General features: G+C 42.5%; 2 protein-coding genes across 2 annotated transcripts in view; both read left to right on the top strand.

The window, feature by feature from the left end:
- agrn (agrin) overlaps positions 1-4427 on the top strand; it is a 218397-nt gene extending 213970 nt beyond the window's left edge. The window contains 1 exon segment of the mRNA XM_048240581.1: positions 1487-4427. Within this exon segment, the coding sequence (XP_048096538.1) occupies positions 1487-1644 (158 nt within the window). The 3' untranslated portion in view covers positions 1645-4427.
- A 2453-nt stretch (positions 4428-6880) lies between these two features.
- Positions 6881-14981, top strand: part of ptpn11b (protein tyrosine phosphatase non-receptor type 11b) — a 33762-nt gene continuing 25661 nt past the window's right edge. The window contains exon 1 of the mRNA XM_048242153.1: positions 6881-7007. Coding sequence (XP_048098110.1) covers positions 6994-7007 — 14 coding nt within the window. The 5' untranslated portion in view covers positions 6881-6993. The remainder of the gene's footprint in view (positions 7008-14981) is intronic.

Here is a 14981-nt window from a genome sequence, read left to right as displayed (position 1 = left end):
GTGGTGGAGTTGACCGGACATCTGAGCTTCAGACGTTATCAATTTATCATCATCCATTGCGTCTGGCCTCTGAAAAAACTTTTAAGGCTAGTCTGCCTGGGCCTGGCCATGTTTGAACCGCCTCACTCATTTGTTTGTTGTTTAACATGGATGTTTTAAGCGTGCGCTTCCTATTTGAAATGTTTCCTATTTGAAATGCAGCATAGGCTATGCGTGTTGTTTAATAGCTTTCAAACGGTAGAGCCTGTACATTTAAAAACATAGCCAAAGGACGTATTGCTTTAATAGGCTTACATTTTAAGGCTTATTCTCAAATTCAGATTGCGTTAGGGGGGCGGGATTATTTGCCAATTTCAATCGGACAATTTGACCAGGGAAATTTAATTTTGTCGGATATTTCATTTTTTTTTCGGCCAATCCCAAATCCTGAGTGTGTATGTGTGTCTATATACCTCCGTATGTGTGTGTGTGTTTGTGTGTTCAAACATGTGTGTGTTTATACATGTGCCTGTGTGTGTGTGTGTGTGTGTATGTGTGTGTTCAAGCATGTACCTGTGTGTATGTGTGTGTCTATATACCTGCGTGTGTGTGTGTGTGTGTGTGCCGCGGGACCTAACCCCTCCCCTCATTGATGCTGTGGAACAGGTGCTAAGGATGCCCCGCAGCGAGAATGCATTACCCTCAGGCTGGCCTCACATCAAGAGCTGCCTCTTTAAATCCACACCCTCACATCTCATTATTTATTCAGTCGTTCATCTGGAACCAGTATGAAATTAGCTCTGACCATCCCCGTCCCCCACTCCACCACCACCTCCACCCTCCATAGGCTCACAAGCTGATTAAAGGAGACGTGGAAAGGTGGAGCAAAAAAAAAAAAAAAAGACAGCTTGAACTTAGATTTGGGCCACAAACAGAGATTGTGGAAAAGAGCCAAGGGTTTGTAGCCGGGAGAGAAGTGAAGTTGAGAGATGTAGAGTGAGACTTGCGTGGAAAAATATCAAACGACCTCGGTGTCCTTGGGGGGAGGGTGGTGAATCTTTGCTGCTTAGCTGTCAGTGTAGATCCCCCCTCCAGGCACGCGAACGGAGACGGCGCGTTTGATCTCTCCACCTGCTAATGAGAGCTACACCTCTATTACACCTCACCCTACCCTCGCAGCGTTCCCCATGCTGGAGATCATTCACCTAGTTCAGCAACCTCTCTGTTCGTCTCTCTGCCTCTCTCGCTCGTTTCCATCTTTTGTTTTAACACATTTCTCCACACATTCTCTTCAGTGTATTACATGCTGTCTTGTCATTTCTTCTGCCGTTTTTTCTTTTTTTACTTATACTGATGTTACATCCTGTTTCTCAAATGGATAAGTGTGTATAATAAAGGAGTGTGTGTGGGAGTGTATTTGGGACTGCATGTGTGTGTTTAGTGTACAGTATATCTGCGTCTGTGTCTGCTGTGCTTCAACGCCACCTCTCCATCCTTCCCTCCCCAGGTGGTTTGGAGGAATTGGCTGTGGCGCGTCGACTGCCGAAGGCATACAGCACCGGCTTTGTGGGCTGTGTGAAGGACATGACCGTGGACGGTGTGGAACTGCATCTGGTGGAGGATGCCTTAAACAGTCCCAAAATATTACACTGTACCGCTAAATAGTCGGTCAGCGCACACCACTCCCTCCGAGAAAACACGATGATAAAAGAAAAGAGGAAAAAAAATCGCCATGTCTACTGCTGTAATTATTTTCTATTTTTGTATACTTTTCATCGCTTTTTATATTGGGAAAAATATGTTTTAATTTTTTGATTGTTTGTTTTTTTCCTTTTTGGTTTTGTTTTATTTCTGTTTTTATTTTTTTATCTGCACCCCCATGCATGACCCCCTTCACCTTGTTAAATGCAAATGTACATGGTGTCACAAGGAAAAAAATAAGTTGTATTATATATGTTTTGTTGTTTTAAAACAAAAAAGCATAACCTTGCTCATTACTTGAACAGTAACAGATGACATTGGTGCTGTGGTCTCCTCTTGATTGCCTTCTCTTAGTGCCATTCACCTCCATACAGTGCAGTACCTAAACATTCCACTGGGCAGTTTACTTCATTCACCAATACCGCATTCAACAGGCCAACATGAACTGAACAAAAAGTCTATAAGCTTGCTACACAGTGATGCATTCTCTGTAACAAAAAAATGTGTGTATGGCAGTGCTCCAAATACCAACGTAGCTGAGACTATTTTAGACAGATTTCTAACCATTTTTATTTGTTAATTTGTTGCTGTTGTTTTTTTTTTCTTTTCAAACATTGAATCCCTCGCTTACACCAAACCTAAATGCAGAAATGCTATTTGTGCGAGAACACATCATATTAGCAATCATCAATCACTTCCAAATCCCATTGATGAAATGTAAAACAACGAATGCATCAAACCCTAAAACATAAGACTGTGAATATGGACAAACAATGTTTTATTTTTTTCTGTATGGATTGTGCTTCACATGTGTTGTGCATCATAAATTCAGAAAGACAGTAAATCTACTAACAAACCCGTGTTGCATGCAGCTCCTAATGACAGGTTAATTTTTGCATCGGTTTTATTGTTTCTGGATCCGTCTGTTCAGGGCATCATTGGCCGCAGCTGTCGTGTCAGAGGGGAGGACACAGCAGTTGGCGTGCTCTGTATTGGAAAAGGTTCCAACACGTTCCTCTGATGAAAAAAAAAAGATTTGGTCACCTGAATAAGAAAAAGTATATAAATATATATATAAATATATAAATATTTAACTTTTTTATATTTGTTGTTTGTTATTCTAAAAGTTTTATATTTGTTGGACGTTTAGGAAAAAAATGAATAGTGAGAGTTGTAATGGCAACTCGCCATGTGGAGGCGCTGTAGCACAGGCTGAAGAAATCAGAGAAGAGGCAGAGCGTGTGAGAGAGTGAATCAGACGTCTCCAGGGAGGCTCGAGCATTGAAATTTCCTCAGAATGTTCAGATGTTACATAAAGTCCTGAAGTGTTGAACAATTCACAGCCGTTTTGTTAGTCTAATTTCAAATGCAAACATTACTTTTAGAAATTGCTCTCAGCTCTCGCTGTGAAAAAAAGGGATTATGTAACACGTTAGGCCCTTGCATCCTAGGACTGCCGCTGGGAAAACAGCCGTGAAAATAAAGAATATTAATAAGCAAGCATATTACAATAACGAGAGAATAATGCATGGGTTTGTATTGTCAAAATGAACTTTTTGTAACATGTCTGTGGACAGATGCAATGCAATTGCTTTTATTGCTGGCCCTGTGGCCCGATTCAAAAATGAACACATTTACTTTGAGAATACAACGTATGTTAAAATACTCTGTGATAAAAATCTAACCTATTTGTTCAAGGGCATCACAGTCCGGTGAAACTATCAATTTGTAATTATCCACTCTTGACTTTCCCCACCAGCGAATGAGACCATTTTGTACAGCCTTGCCATTTTCCATGTAAATTTAACAATGTGTAACTGTGGAGATTTTGTTTTAGTATAATACACTGGAACCAATTCTGACTTGTCTGTTCACTACACATTTATTTTTTGATGTTCCTATGTCTAAGGGGAAGGGAGGGGATAGGGAGTCAAAAGGACACTTTGTGGGGGTGTTTTTTGTTTGAGTGGTGTTTAGGGGATTTTCAAGGGTTCCACCTCCAAGGTCAAGATCAGGAACCTTCTCACGAGTACGAAAGCTATATGAGGAACATCCACGCAGCATTGTGAACCATGCACTGAGTCTGTCAGAAATGAAAAAGCAATTCCATTTATTGTCTTTCTTTTGTTTTCACTTGTTTGTTTATTACTTGTTTTTTTTCTCTGTGGACACACAAACATTGCTCCTCGAATGGTCCAATCACTGAGCATAAGAAGGGAAATCCTGTGTGCGTGTGCGTGTGCTTGTGCGTGAAAGAACGTCGCTCAAAAAGGACAATAAGTATGTGGGCTCACGGAAATGACATATTAACAGTGGACATCTATGGAGGAAAACCTGTCGAAGAATTGCCTTAAATCAGATCACCACTCAACGGTGACCAAATTGTGTTCCATACTGTTCTGTGCTCTCACTTTAGCCAGTATATACTAGTCCCATCCCTGTCATGTAAATTAATACATTTTGTTGATAATAATATAATAATAACGCTCATAATTCCAGAGGACCTGGTTAAAAACAAAGATATTCTGGCCTCTGCAAATATACTATTTACTGTATAAATATGATTTTCAGTTTCTTATTTATGTCTTCATATGAATTTCCAGACTGGCCTTTGTAAACTACTGTTATTGAGTGAAATATTCCTGAAAGGCAGTGCACAGAATGAGAGGGGCATGACGTTACCATTACTAACTTTATTACTTGTGTCTTGTGTTCCTACCACCATGAAATAAAGTGTAAAAATCAAAGTACTGGACTCTGTTACTGCTCTGTGAAATGGTCTTAATTCTGGTGATCAAATTGTTTGACCATAACTACTACTCACCTGCACCAAGTCTTCAGAGGAAAACTGGTGTCTTCAGCAAATAATAGTGTATTTCAAGTTGTGTGGAGAATTGAATTGCAAAGAAAGGTCAAAGTGGCATCAAGAATAATATTGCAATGCCATGTTCCTCTCAGAGGGGTAAATTGAAATGCCATCAGATATGGCAAGGCAAATGTAGCCTCAAGATGGCGAGAGAAGATTGCCGGGAGAGAATTTCTCATGACAACCAACAGCAAATATCCCGTTTTTTCCCCCCAACTGAGAAGGGAAATAGTGACAAAATGATCCAATCACCCCTGGAAAAGGGGAGGCCTCTCTATGTTTTTTATGCATCTACCAGTGAAATAAAGGGGCCTTTTACAGCTCCTAACAAGGACACATTTGTCTGACCATGTCAGGGTCTCTGTGTTCCCCATTGTTCCTGCTCACAGGCTTTTATTTGGGACCACAGGACTTTAAAGTCCTCAGGCTACAAGGTCATGGGACCATCTTGGACCTGGTCTCTGCAGGCCAATCAACTTTAGTCTCTCCTTGTCTGAGCCAAAATGTGCATCACTGGAGCACTTTGAGAGAGGAAATTATCCTAGGAGGTTTACTTAAGGGAATCACTATCAGCCAAAACCCATTAGTTTATACGATACAATATTGCACAAATGTATTCAGTGTGGTCATATAGTAGAAGCTCTGATGGGACACAGCTTAAAAACATTCCTATTGATGTAGCTTTACATGCACTTATTCCACATAACACATAACAACATTTCAAAAGTTGATTTTTAAGTTTTATGAACAATGTTCTGTGACACTGCGACATATGTCCTTGCAAATACAGGATTTAGAGCACATATTCTATATATGAAATATAGTCAAGCAAAGTGGTACAATGGACAGAACTGGTTGGCTATATACAAATATGCAGTCCGTTATTGCACTAGGCAGATAAGAACAGTATCAGCTCAAAAAGGGAAAAATCTATATATGAAAGCCATTCGTTTCAGACAATTGCATAACCCTGCCCCAGCAGATTAACCTCTCTGGAGGCTAATGACGTCAACTTAGCCATGGAGACGCTGCAGTGCCTCTGGCAGCCACTGCCCATTGACAGTCACCACCTGGAAATTTCTTTTGTTTAGTGACAGGGTGACACAGAGAGAAGAAAACTCCATATGAGCCTATATGTATGTGTGTGTGTGTGTGTATGTGTGTGTGTGTGTGTGTGTGTGTGCGTGTGCGTGCCCGTATGCATGTGCATGTGTGTGTGTGTGTGTGTGTGTGTGCATGTGTGCTGATTATTTCACAGTGTACAGTTGTGTTCCGTCAGTACTGTTCTGCCTCCTACACAGTGTACCCAGTTCCCTGGTAGGCATAGCTGCAGTAATACTGCTGCATAAGTTTACACTTATTAATACCACAAATAATATAGCACGGGATACGAGAGGTCACTAGAGTAACATATGCAGCTATAACTGTTCTCTAGGTCTTGTGAAATTACCAGGAGTTGCACACAAAGTTGCACTGTCTGTAAGATAGGAAAGGATCAAAAATAGCATCTAATAACATTGTTTCATCCACCTGCAAGCATCTATTGGAGTATTTAAGCTTCTGATGTCATGAATGAGATTTGTGTCTTCCACTAGGTCAAGCTGAGGTCATGAGATTATTCTTAAAGTTACATTGTCTCTTGTGCAAACGTCATCCTGTGATGGGACTTTCATAATTTATAGTCCATGCACATTGAACTGGGATCTATTACTATTAGGAAAAACACCGCCACTGTTGAAACAACAGTAGGCTACATTTTCATAACATAGTTTACCCGATTACAGTGCATTTCTGCATTTTTTGTATGCCCCCAGCTCCTCTACATAAAAAAAATCTACCTTAATAGAGATTTCACATGGTGTTAAATTTAACATTTAATAAAGCTTCATCTGAAAGTGAGATCTGGGTGATTATTTATGCATGTATGCGTTTGTTTATGTATGTAAGGTATTTGTTTAAATGCAAATTTGACCATGAACCCTTATTGTCATTGCCATATATTTAAATTGCAGTGTGTGTGTGTAGGCCTATACGTGCGTGCGTGTGAGTGAGTGTGAATACTACTCAGATATCAAGCAAAACGTCCTTGGTTCTTATCTATGTTTAGGCCGACCAGATTTGGTTTCTAGAAAGGAAGGAAGGGTAGCCTACCTTAAAGGACATGATTTCACGTTGGACTTTATCAACAAGTTAGCCAAGCAGGCGAACACTTAGACAGTGGCAATGTCACTCGTAAAACTGGAGTACTTTCTGTCAAAGTGAATTGGACTATGGAGGCGGAGTATCCGGCGTTGATAGGTTCTCAGAGTTGAACGTTCCCTGACAAACGCCCTCCCCGGCACTCACGCTCACTTCCACCGACACGGCGGTCGGAGGCTCCGTGAAGGCGCAATTTGTCTGACTTTGCCCTCTCATTCGCGGAACTCTGACAGCTCTTTAGAACTGCGATGACGTCTCGCAGGTAAGGTGAAGGCATAACGGTTACTTCGGATCAGGGCATAGGCTCTTTCTTTTTATTGTATGAAGTCTTCCCATATAATCCCAGGATATGCACCTCATTGGGGGTTGGACTTGTGGCTTCGCGTAAAAGAATAGTGTACAGCTTCAGACCCGGTCTCCCCCTCTTTCAGTGTTCAGGCTTTACTGACAGTGCAGTGGTCTAGTCATTATTGTTTTGAAACCTATTCAAATATGCTTCGAGCCACTCTTAGTTTGCGACATTACTGCTGTGCTGTAACAACATTCCCGGTTGAATTTAAGGTAGTTTTGAGCATGGCTACAAAGTATACGTGTAGCATTAGCTTGCCGACCTTATCTAAACCCTCATATAGCTTAGACATTGCGTCTGGTCTGGTGCGCTTCTGTTGAACAGTTGTGTCAAACAGCCGTGACATTAATAGTCACCGTCATTATGAAGGGTTGCTTCATAGGCGTGCAGATATGATTCGACAAACTCCGTGAACAGTTATGTTTGACTGGACGTTAGAAGTTCTAAGAGACTGTATCTTTTAACTTAACTCGATTCCAGGCTGTAGGGAGGACAAATCCGTTGTCTGATGTCAGATGCGGCTAACCCTAAACTAGACCCGTAGCCTACAAACAATTCTGCAAAAGTATCAAAAGTAGCCTACATTTTTCTGAGTATCAAAACATGCATTTATATGTTTCCTGAATTATTTACAGGAAATGCAAATTAGCATTTAAAAACGGCATTAGGCCTACACTATATAGTAGGCTGCTACCCTTTAGGACTGCAATATTTTGGACGTAAATAGTATTGTACTGCATTGTACTTCTGAAAGTTTTCTGCCGGCAGGGTAGTCATCTCATCCCATGTATACAAATTGTATTAGGCAAAGTTAACTTTGTTTTTCACCCCCCCTAATGAAGATAATATATTAAACAGTTTTCATCTGCAATTAGAAATGTGCCAGACAAGTCAGAATATAAGAGAAGGGTGGAGGGAGAGGGTAGACTAGTGTAACATTATTGTGTGGTTTAGCACCGGTTTTTGGAACTGGTAGTTAGTACAAAAGTTGGGACACCTTTATTATTATGGAACACCTTTATTATTATTCCATTGTGAGAAGAAGTTTTGTACAAGTCGATTACCAAACTCCTTATAGATGATGCACTGACTGCACAAACAGTCTTTTTTTAACCTTTCTGTACACATGCAAAGTTAAATTACTTGTGTTTGTTTGTACTCTATAGGGACCTCTCCACACTATCACAGAAGTGTAATGATATGTTGAGCATTGTCATAACAATGTCGTAACAATTTACTTTGAGGTAGCAAGCTTGCCCTCAAGGCTATTGCTATTTCGTTGTAAATGCATATTTTGGTCTTACTCAAAGTTACTCTGCATAACATTGTTTTGGTCCACAACGAAAGTTTATGCGTGCATGCGTATATCATCCAAATATAGACCCGAGGTTGTTCTTAGACCGGAGTTGTCCTTTAACCCTGGAATTGGTAATGGATCACAATGCCAAAGTTGGTAACACTTTACTTGACAGTATCGACATAAGAGTGACATGACACTGTCACTGTCATACATAGTTGGGAAGGGAATTGTAATAAATGAAAGGAAATAATCCTCTGTGTCAGGCACTGCATTCACTAATCAGTTATTAAGCTGAAGTCCAACCAGGCAGAGTTAAAGTTGTCCGATGATTTGAGTATGCCTTTGGCAGGAATAAAATGGAATACGGGTTTGAGCCATTGTATTGTACTGGCACTCTGAGCAAAAAGGACACAGTGGCAATCGAGTACCATCTGGGGCTTAATCAGTCGTGTATGTCCAGTGGGGAATGCCAGAATTATCGCAGCAAATCAGCACGTCCATTAGGTTCTTTGAGCAGGTCCTCTGATTTCCTGCAGCTTGGCTTTGATGCCACTGACTCTGAGAACAATCATGAGGAGCTATGAACTATGAGGCCTCAGACACTCCAGAGACAAGCACTAGTGGTGTCTGTCATTAAAAGTCTTGACTTGCTGGTGCTGTACTCTCTTAAACCGTTGTCATATCAAACATTTTTTTTGCATAAAAATATAGAATAGCTTTTTTTAAACACACTTTATTATGGGGGTAGGACATGCAACCTTCATGCAATCATGCTTCCATTGTTATGGAATCTATTTCAAGACTAAATCTGGAAAGATGGCTGAATATCATTAACACCAAATAATGCTTTCTTGGAGAAATGAAACTATAATACCAAGGGACTAATTACCTTTAGCTTCTACTATCTTAACCATTTGTTGCTGTTGCTTCCAGCATGCCTACAGGCAAAACTACATTAAAGACACCCAACATCCTAACAAAAGGTTGGCTGACAGCACAAAAGGTAATTTAGGTGTGATTACAAGGGTCTTAAGGTGGAAATCATGAAAATACAACCCCTTATAGTCATATCACGCTTCATTTGCTTTCTGTTAGGGGAATGTGTTTGTGCTGCACCTTCTGGGGAAAGTGTTTCTTTCTGTCATGGTAAATACATTAGTGTCTCATTTGACATGCCCCATGACCCTCTAGAGTTGTTTCAGAGTTTATACAGGTCAGATTATCAGTTCATATTTAGGCATATATTGTTCTGTTAATCGTGTCACTGCAGTCTGTCATGCGGTTATGCTGCTGGTAATTCTATGTGTTGGGCTCTTTCTCTTCCTCTTCCTCTCTGTCTCCTGCTTTCTTATTCTCTTTGCATAAGGTCATTGTTTGTGTCCTTGTTTTTAGTTTAATGTCAGATATACAAGAAATTATGGCACTGTATATTGTTGAAGGATAAAGTCCTGAAGGTGCTGTCTCAGCAGAAAGAGAGTTTATTGTGTATACATAGCCAACATGGGCTGCATGTGTGTGTGTGTGTGTGTGTGTGTGTGTGTGTGTGTGTGTGTGTGTGTGTGTGTGTGTGTGTGTACAGTGTGTGTGTGTGTGTGTGTGTGTGGGTTTAGGGACAGGAAATGGAAAATGCTGTGTGTACTGTACTGTATGGTACGTGTTTCACCTTGAGGCTTTAAGAGGTTCACATATATTTCATTTCAAAATGATGGTTGTGATGGATACGCACACCTTTCAATCTCTTACATTACAGACCATGATTTAGCCTGATGATTTCACAACACACCCAATTACATGTCCCCTGTTTCACAGAAAAAAAGGCCATATAATCACTTTGCCATGAAACTGCTAAACGCCCAGGGTGCTCCTGTATGTCCTGCTCTTCTGTGGCATGGGAATCGGCTCTCTTTTCTAAAACGTGTTTATTTGCAGAACATTGGTTAATGTATCACTCATCCCCACCCACCCACCCACCCACCACCCAAAAGCCGTCACGATAGTGATGAGAGCTTAGCGGGGGGTCTCTGAATCTGAACATGTATCCTTGCTGGATGCCACTCACGTGGCTGTGGGCATGTTTGACTCACCGGCTTGACACTCCACGCACACATACACACAACACGTGAGTCACGACTTCACCAGGGGGGGTTGGGGGGGTAATGGTGGGACCACTATGCGAGTGTGATGAACAAGTGTGCGGGGGAGGCCCGCTTCCAGGCTTTGTCAGCCCAAGTGTCATGGCTTCCGTCAGGCACACACAGCCACGCACTCCCGGTTCCTGTTTCCTAACATTTATGAAGTTGCATTGAAAGTCCTTCGTGAATCATGAGGTATAAGCAGACTCAATTGGGGTACTGGGTCGAGCCTGGATGTGCTGCCAATAAAGGGGTGGAAAAAGGTGAAAAACACCAAGACTGGTTAAACAGACACGAGCATTGTGAAAGAGATTATTCACACCCAAGCTACTGTATATGTGTGTGTGTGTGTGTGTGTGTGTGTGTGTGTGTGTGTGTGTGTGTGTGTGTGTGTGTGAGCTGAACAGGTGAAGATGAAAGATAAGCTCTAGGCAAAAAATCAACTGTAGGTTGAGCTGACTGTTAGGCGGAACAGTTACTGCCTACACAAATATGTTGTTTTCACGTAGATTTCTTAAAAACACATTGTCTGTTTGTCTTTTTGTTTTTTGTTCAAAGCTCTCCGATTCTCAGCGAGCCAGCTGTGTAAGTGTCCCTAAGCGCCCATTCATCACATCAGTGTGATGCGTGTGCTCATCGTGGTTGATCATCATTTGCATCCGTTGCATGACTACTCTCTTAAAAGTGATAGATTAATGTCCATATGTGTTGTTAGTATGTGAGTATTTTCATCATTTTTCCTGTTGTTTTCTAATTACTTTAAATTCAAAAGCACAGTTTCTGTTTCATTCAACCATGACCGCCCTCTCCGATTTTGAAATTCCTGATGTAAACACCTAATTTCCAGAACGTTCTCTGGGATTCCTCCCCTGAAAATCTGGGAACACTGAGTCACTGAGTCTGGACTGGTAGGCCATCAGGAAAAGAGTTGCCAGAGTGGTGAAAGGAGACAGCCTTCCCCTGTGTTTCCAGGAATACGTGACATAAGAGTTTGTTTTGTTTCATTGGGGTTTTTTCGCAAAAAATTGATAGAATCTCTGCGCTGAATGTGTCCTCTGAAACTATTCTTTATCAAAATTACACAGAACTGAAGACACTGCCAAAATTTGACATTGACCTGATATTTAATGCATGTTGTGCTCCAATACCTAGTCTAAGCTATTTAATGTAGGCCGGTGTTAAATGACATTCAGTCATTTTTGGATACACTTTTTGGCATTTCTAATTTCTTGACATTTGAAACTAGAACAGAAGCTATCCTGAAATCCTGAACTTAGAATATATATACGTCTCACCTCTTTTCCTACTGTATCCTCTATTACAGTAGCCGGTGACGGCTAACAAAAGAGCTAAGCCTGGAGCAGAGGACAGAAAAGGCCATATTCATCACCACTAAGCACAGTCATCAACTTCACCAGTCCCACAGAGGGACTTGCCCACACAATGGGCCATCACAAGAAAGCCTCGCTACTATGCCTTGAGCACTTTCGGCCAGTCCATTTCCTAGAAATGGAAGGAACACACAGGAAGTTTTTGGATGTCCACGCTGAATTCCCCTCTTTGTGTAGACTGGCGGGGGTGGGGGCAAATTTGATAGCACTCCAAAAAGAGGCTTGGTTCTGATAGCACTGGCTGGGTGTGTAAAGGCACTCTGGGTCAGTATCAGCTGTTGAGCGCTCCAATATGATTCATGGATGTTAGTTTTCATTTCACTTGTCCTTGGACTTTATTGAGGACAGTACAAAAATGGCAACATAGTTCTTCCCCTGGCGAGAGAGAGGGTAAGGCATGTAATGTCCAGACAAGATATGAATATCCTACACCTTATAAGTACAAGAAGCTCTGTGTGTTGCCTACGCCATGCCCTGCCTGCACCTGAGTGTGTGTGTGTGTGTGTGTGTGTGTGTGTGTGTGTGTGTGTGTGTGTGTGTGTGTGTGTGTGTGTGTGTGTGTGTGTGTGTGTGTGTGTGTGTGGGTGTGGCTCTACAGTAAGGCGTACAGTTGTTGTCTGTATTCGCTCCCTTCTCAAATGCATGGACAGCATACTCACTGCCAGACTCAAACACATACAGCTGGGTCTTCCCCTCCCCTCTTTCTGCACACATTGCCCTCCTAGTGTGCAATGGGCAACCAGACGCCACAATGCACCAGGCATTAGAATCCAAATGGGACGCTGGCTTGCTGGCTGTTGGGCATCGGCTGGGTGGATACGCGGGCAGCATGATCAGCGGTTCTAAAAATACCCCTGGCGGTGCCCAAAAAGCACACACACTGGGCTCTCTGCGCCCGATATAGCCCCTGGGGGGCTTTGAAGCGTGTAGGGGGGCGCTAAGTATATCATCTTTTTTCGTCAGCTCGGCCGCCTGTGCCTTTAAATAGCCAGCGGTATTGAACTTGAGACATTATGTAAGAGGATGGAGGCGCTGTGTCGAGGGGCACGTGGGGCCCTGTGTTAAAGGCCCCAGCCTCCCACCTCCGCCACCCCCCACCCCCATCCGCCTGCCTCCTGTCAGAACAGCTCGGCCACTCTTCAGCCCCACTGCTCCAGAGTCCAGACATGACGAGGCTCAGCTGCAGAGGCTGCACCTCACCGCACTGCACAGCACAGCGCTGGGCAGAGTGAGGAGACGCTATTCTTGGAAAGTCCCCCAACCAGACACGCTGTGCCAACACATCAGCACAGGGTAACTCAAGGATGACCTCAATAAAGCCAACAAATGGAATGCGCTTCAATCCAAACTATGCACTGTATTTTTTTTATATTTTATATATTTTTTTATGTTTTATTTATTTTCCTCAATTTCTTTTTTGTGTGTTAAGAGAGTTAAAGTGGCAGTTTTCGCAGAGTCGATTACTTTGATAAATTTGGGCTGATATAACACTACTTTATAATTTTTTGAAAGGCTGAACACGATACATTAATGATTAATAATTAACTCAGCTGCTGAAGTGGTGCACGAGAGTGGGAACAACAGACTGACTCAGCCGTAGCATAACTCACACAAGAACTTCATTTACAAAGCTTACACTTGTTGTCCTTTCTAAAGCGATGAACTAAACATGGCAGCCACTCATTTCTTAAGTCCAGTTATCGGTCTCGCAGGCGTCCCTGGTTCGGTGCTCTCCCCTCTCAAATCACCAGTGCCTGTGTGTGTGTGTGCTTTGAAAAGGTCATGAGGAAGGGAAGTTGCTAACCATTACTTTCTCCATGGCACAGTGAGCACTGAGCAGCCAGTGCAGCCGTAGCTCTGTGGCTTCTGGATAAAGCTTAACCGGGGCTTAGGACCGCAAAAACTCTTAATAAGCCGCGCTCATGCCTCAGTGTCAGGCCACACGTTGGGCTTGCCATGCTTTTTCCGGCCGAAAGTCTACCCGTTCAGTGACTTTCTGAAGCCCTGACCTACTCTGGCTCTGGCAAGCGCCGTGCCTTTTAGGTTTGTGCCTTGGGACAGCCCTCTTGGGATCTGTAAGGGGACCTTTGCACTGTTTTCAGTTTTTAGCTGTGTGTGTGTGTGTGTGTGTTAGTGTGTGTGTGTGTGTGTGTGTGTACTGTATGTGTGTGTGTGTGTGTGTGTACGTGTATTTGTGTGCATGCGTGTATGTGTGTTTATTTACTTGTCTGTCTGTGTGTATCAAATGCCTGCCAACTGTCAGTGGGAAATGTACTTGACGTCCTTATTTCCTCATGTTGCTTTCCAGTAAATTCCCTTCTTGCACTATATACTCAGACATGGTGCACATTATCTAAACTATCTAACTATCTGAATTACATTTCTGTGCAGTCTACTAAAAAAAAAAAATCTAGGAAATGCATTTCCACACAGCATGACAAATAGATATGGTAAATAGAAGTAGGACATTACAATGTAATAATGCAATAATACTGAAATGTCTACCCTTGTGGTAGCAAGGTTCAACAGTACCATAACACACACAGAGCGCTATAGGTCTGAAGGTGATACAGTGTAAGTACAGTGACAATGTACAGTCAGTGCTCCAGGGTATTTTTATAACAGAAAAATGGCACCAGTTGCTACCCACTGTCCTCCAATAACAAGTGCAAAGATAAAGCGAAGGCGGGTGCAAGTGTGTGTGTGTGTGTGAGTGTGCGCGGGCACTGTGTCCATGTGTGTGTGTGTGTGTGTGTGTGTGTGTGACGCTGTGTCACATTCGACTCAGAGGGGATGGACAGTTGCCCAGAGGCTGATTGTACGGGCTGGCTCTCCTATCAGGGCAGCTCACACTCATCCAAATCCCAGATTAAACACCCCCGCCTCTCTCTCTCTCTCTCTCTCTCTCTCTCTCTCTCTCTCTCTCTCTCTCTCTCTCTCTCTCTCTCTCTCACTCTCCCTCACACTCTCTCTCTTTCTCTTGCTTCTCTCTCTCTCTCTCTCTCTCTCTCTCTCTCTAACATTCACTCTCCCTCATACTCTCTCTTTCTCTTGCTTGCTCTCT

The sequence above is a fragment of the Alosa alosa genome, chromosome 4, assembly GCF_017589495.1.
Source record: "Alosa alosa isolate M-15738 ecotype Scorff River chromosome 4, AALO_Geno_1.1, whole genome shotgun sequence".
In the NCBI taxonomy this organism is placed as follows: Eukaryota; Metazoa; Chordata; class Actinopteri; order Clupeiformes; family Clupeidae; genus Alosa; species Alosa alosa.
The sequence above is the reverse complement of the archived record's forward strand: the minus strand, read 5'-3'. Positions and strand labels throughout refer to the sequence as shown.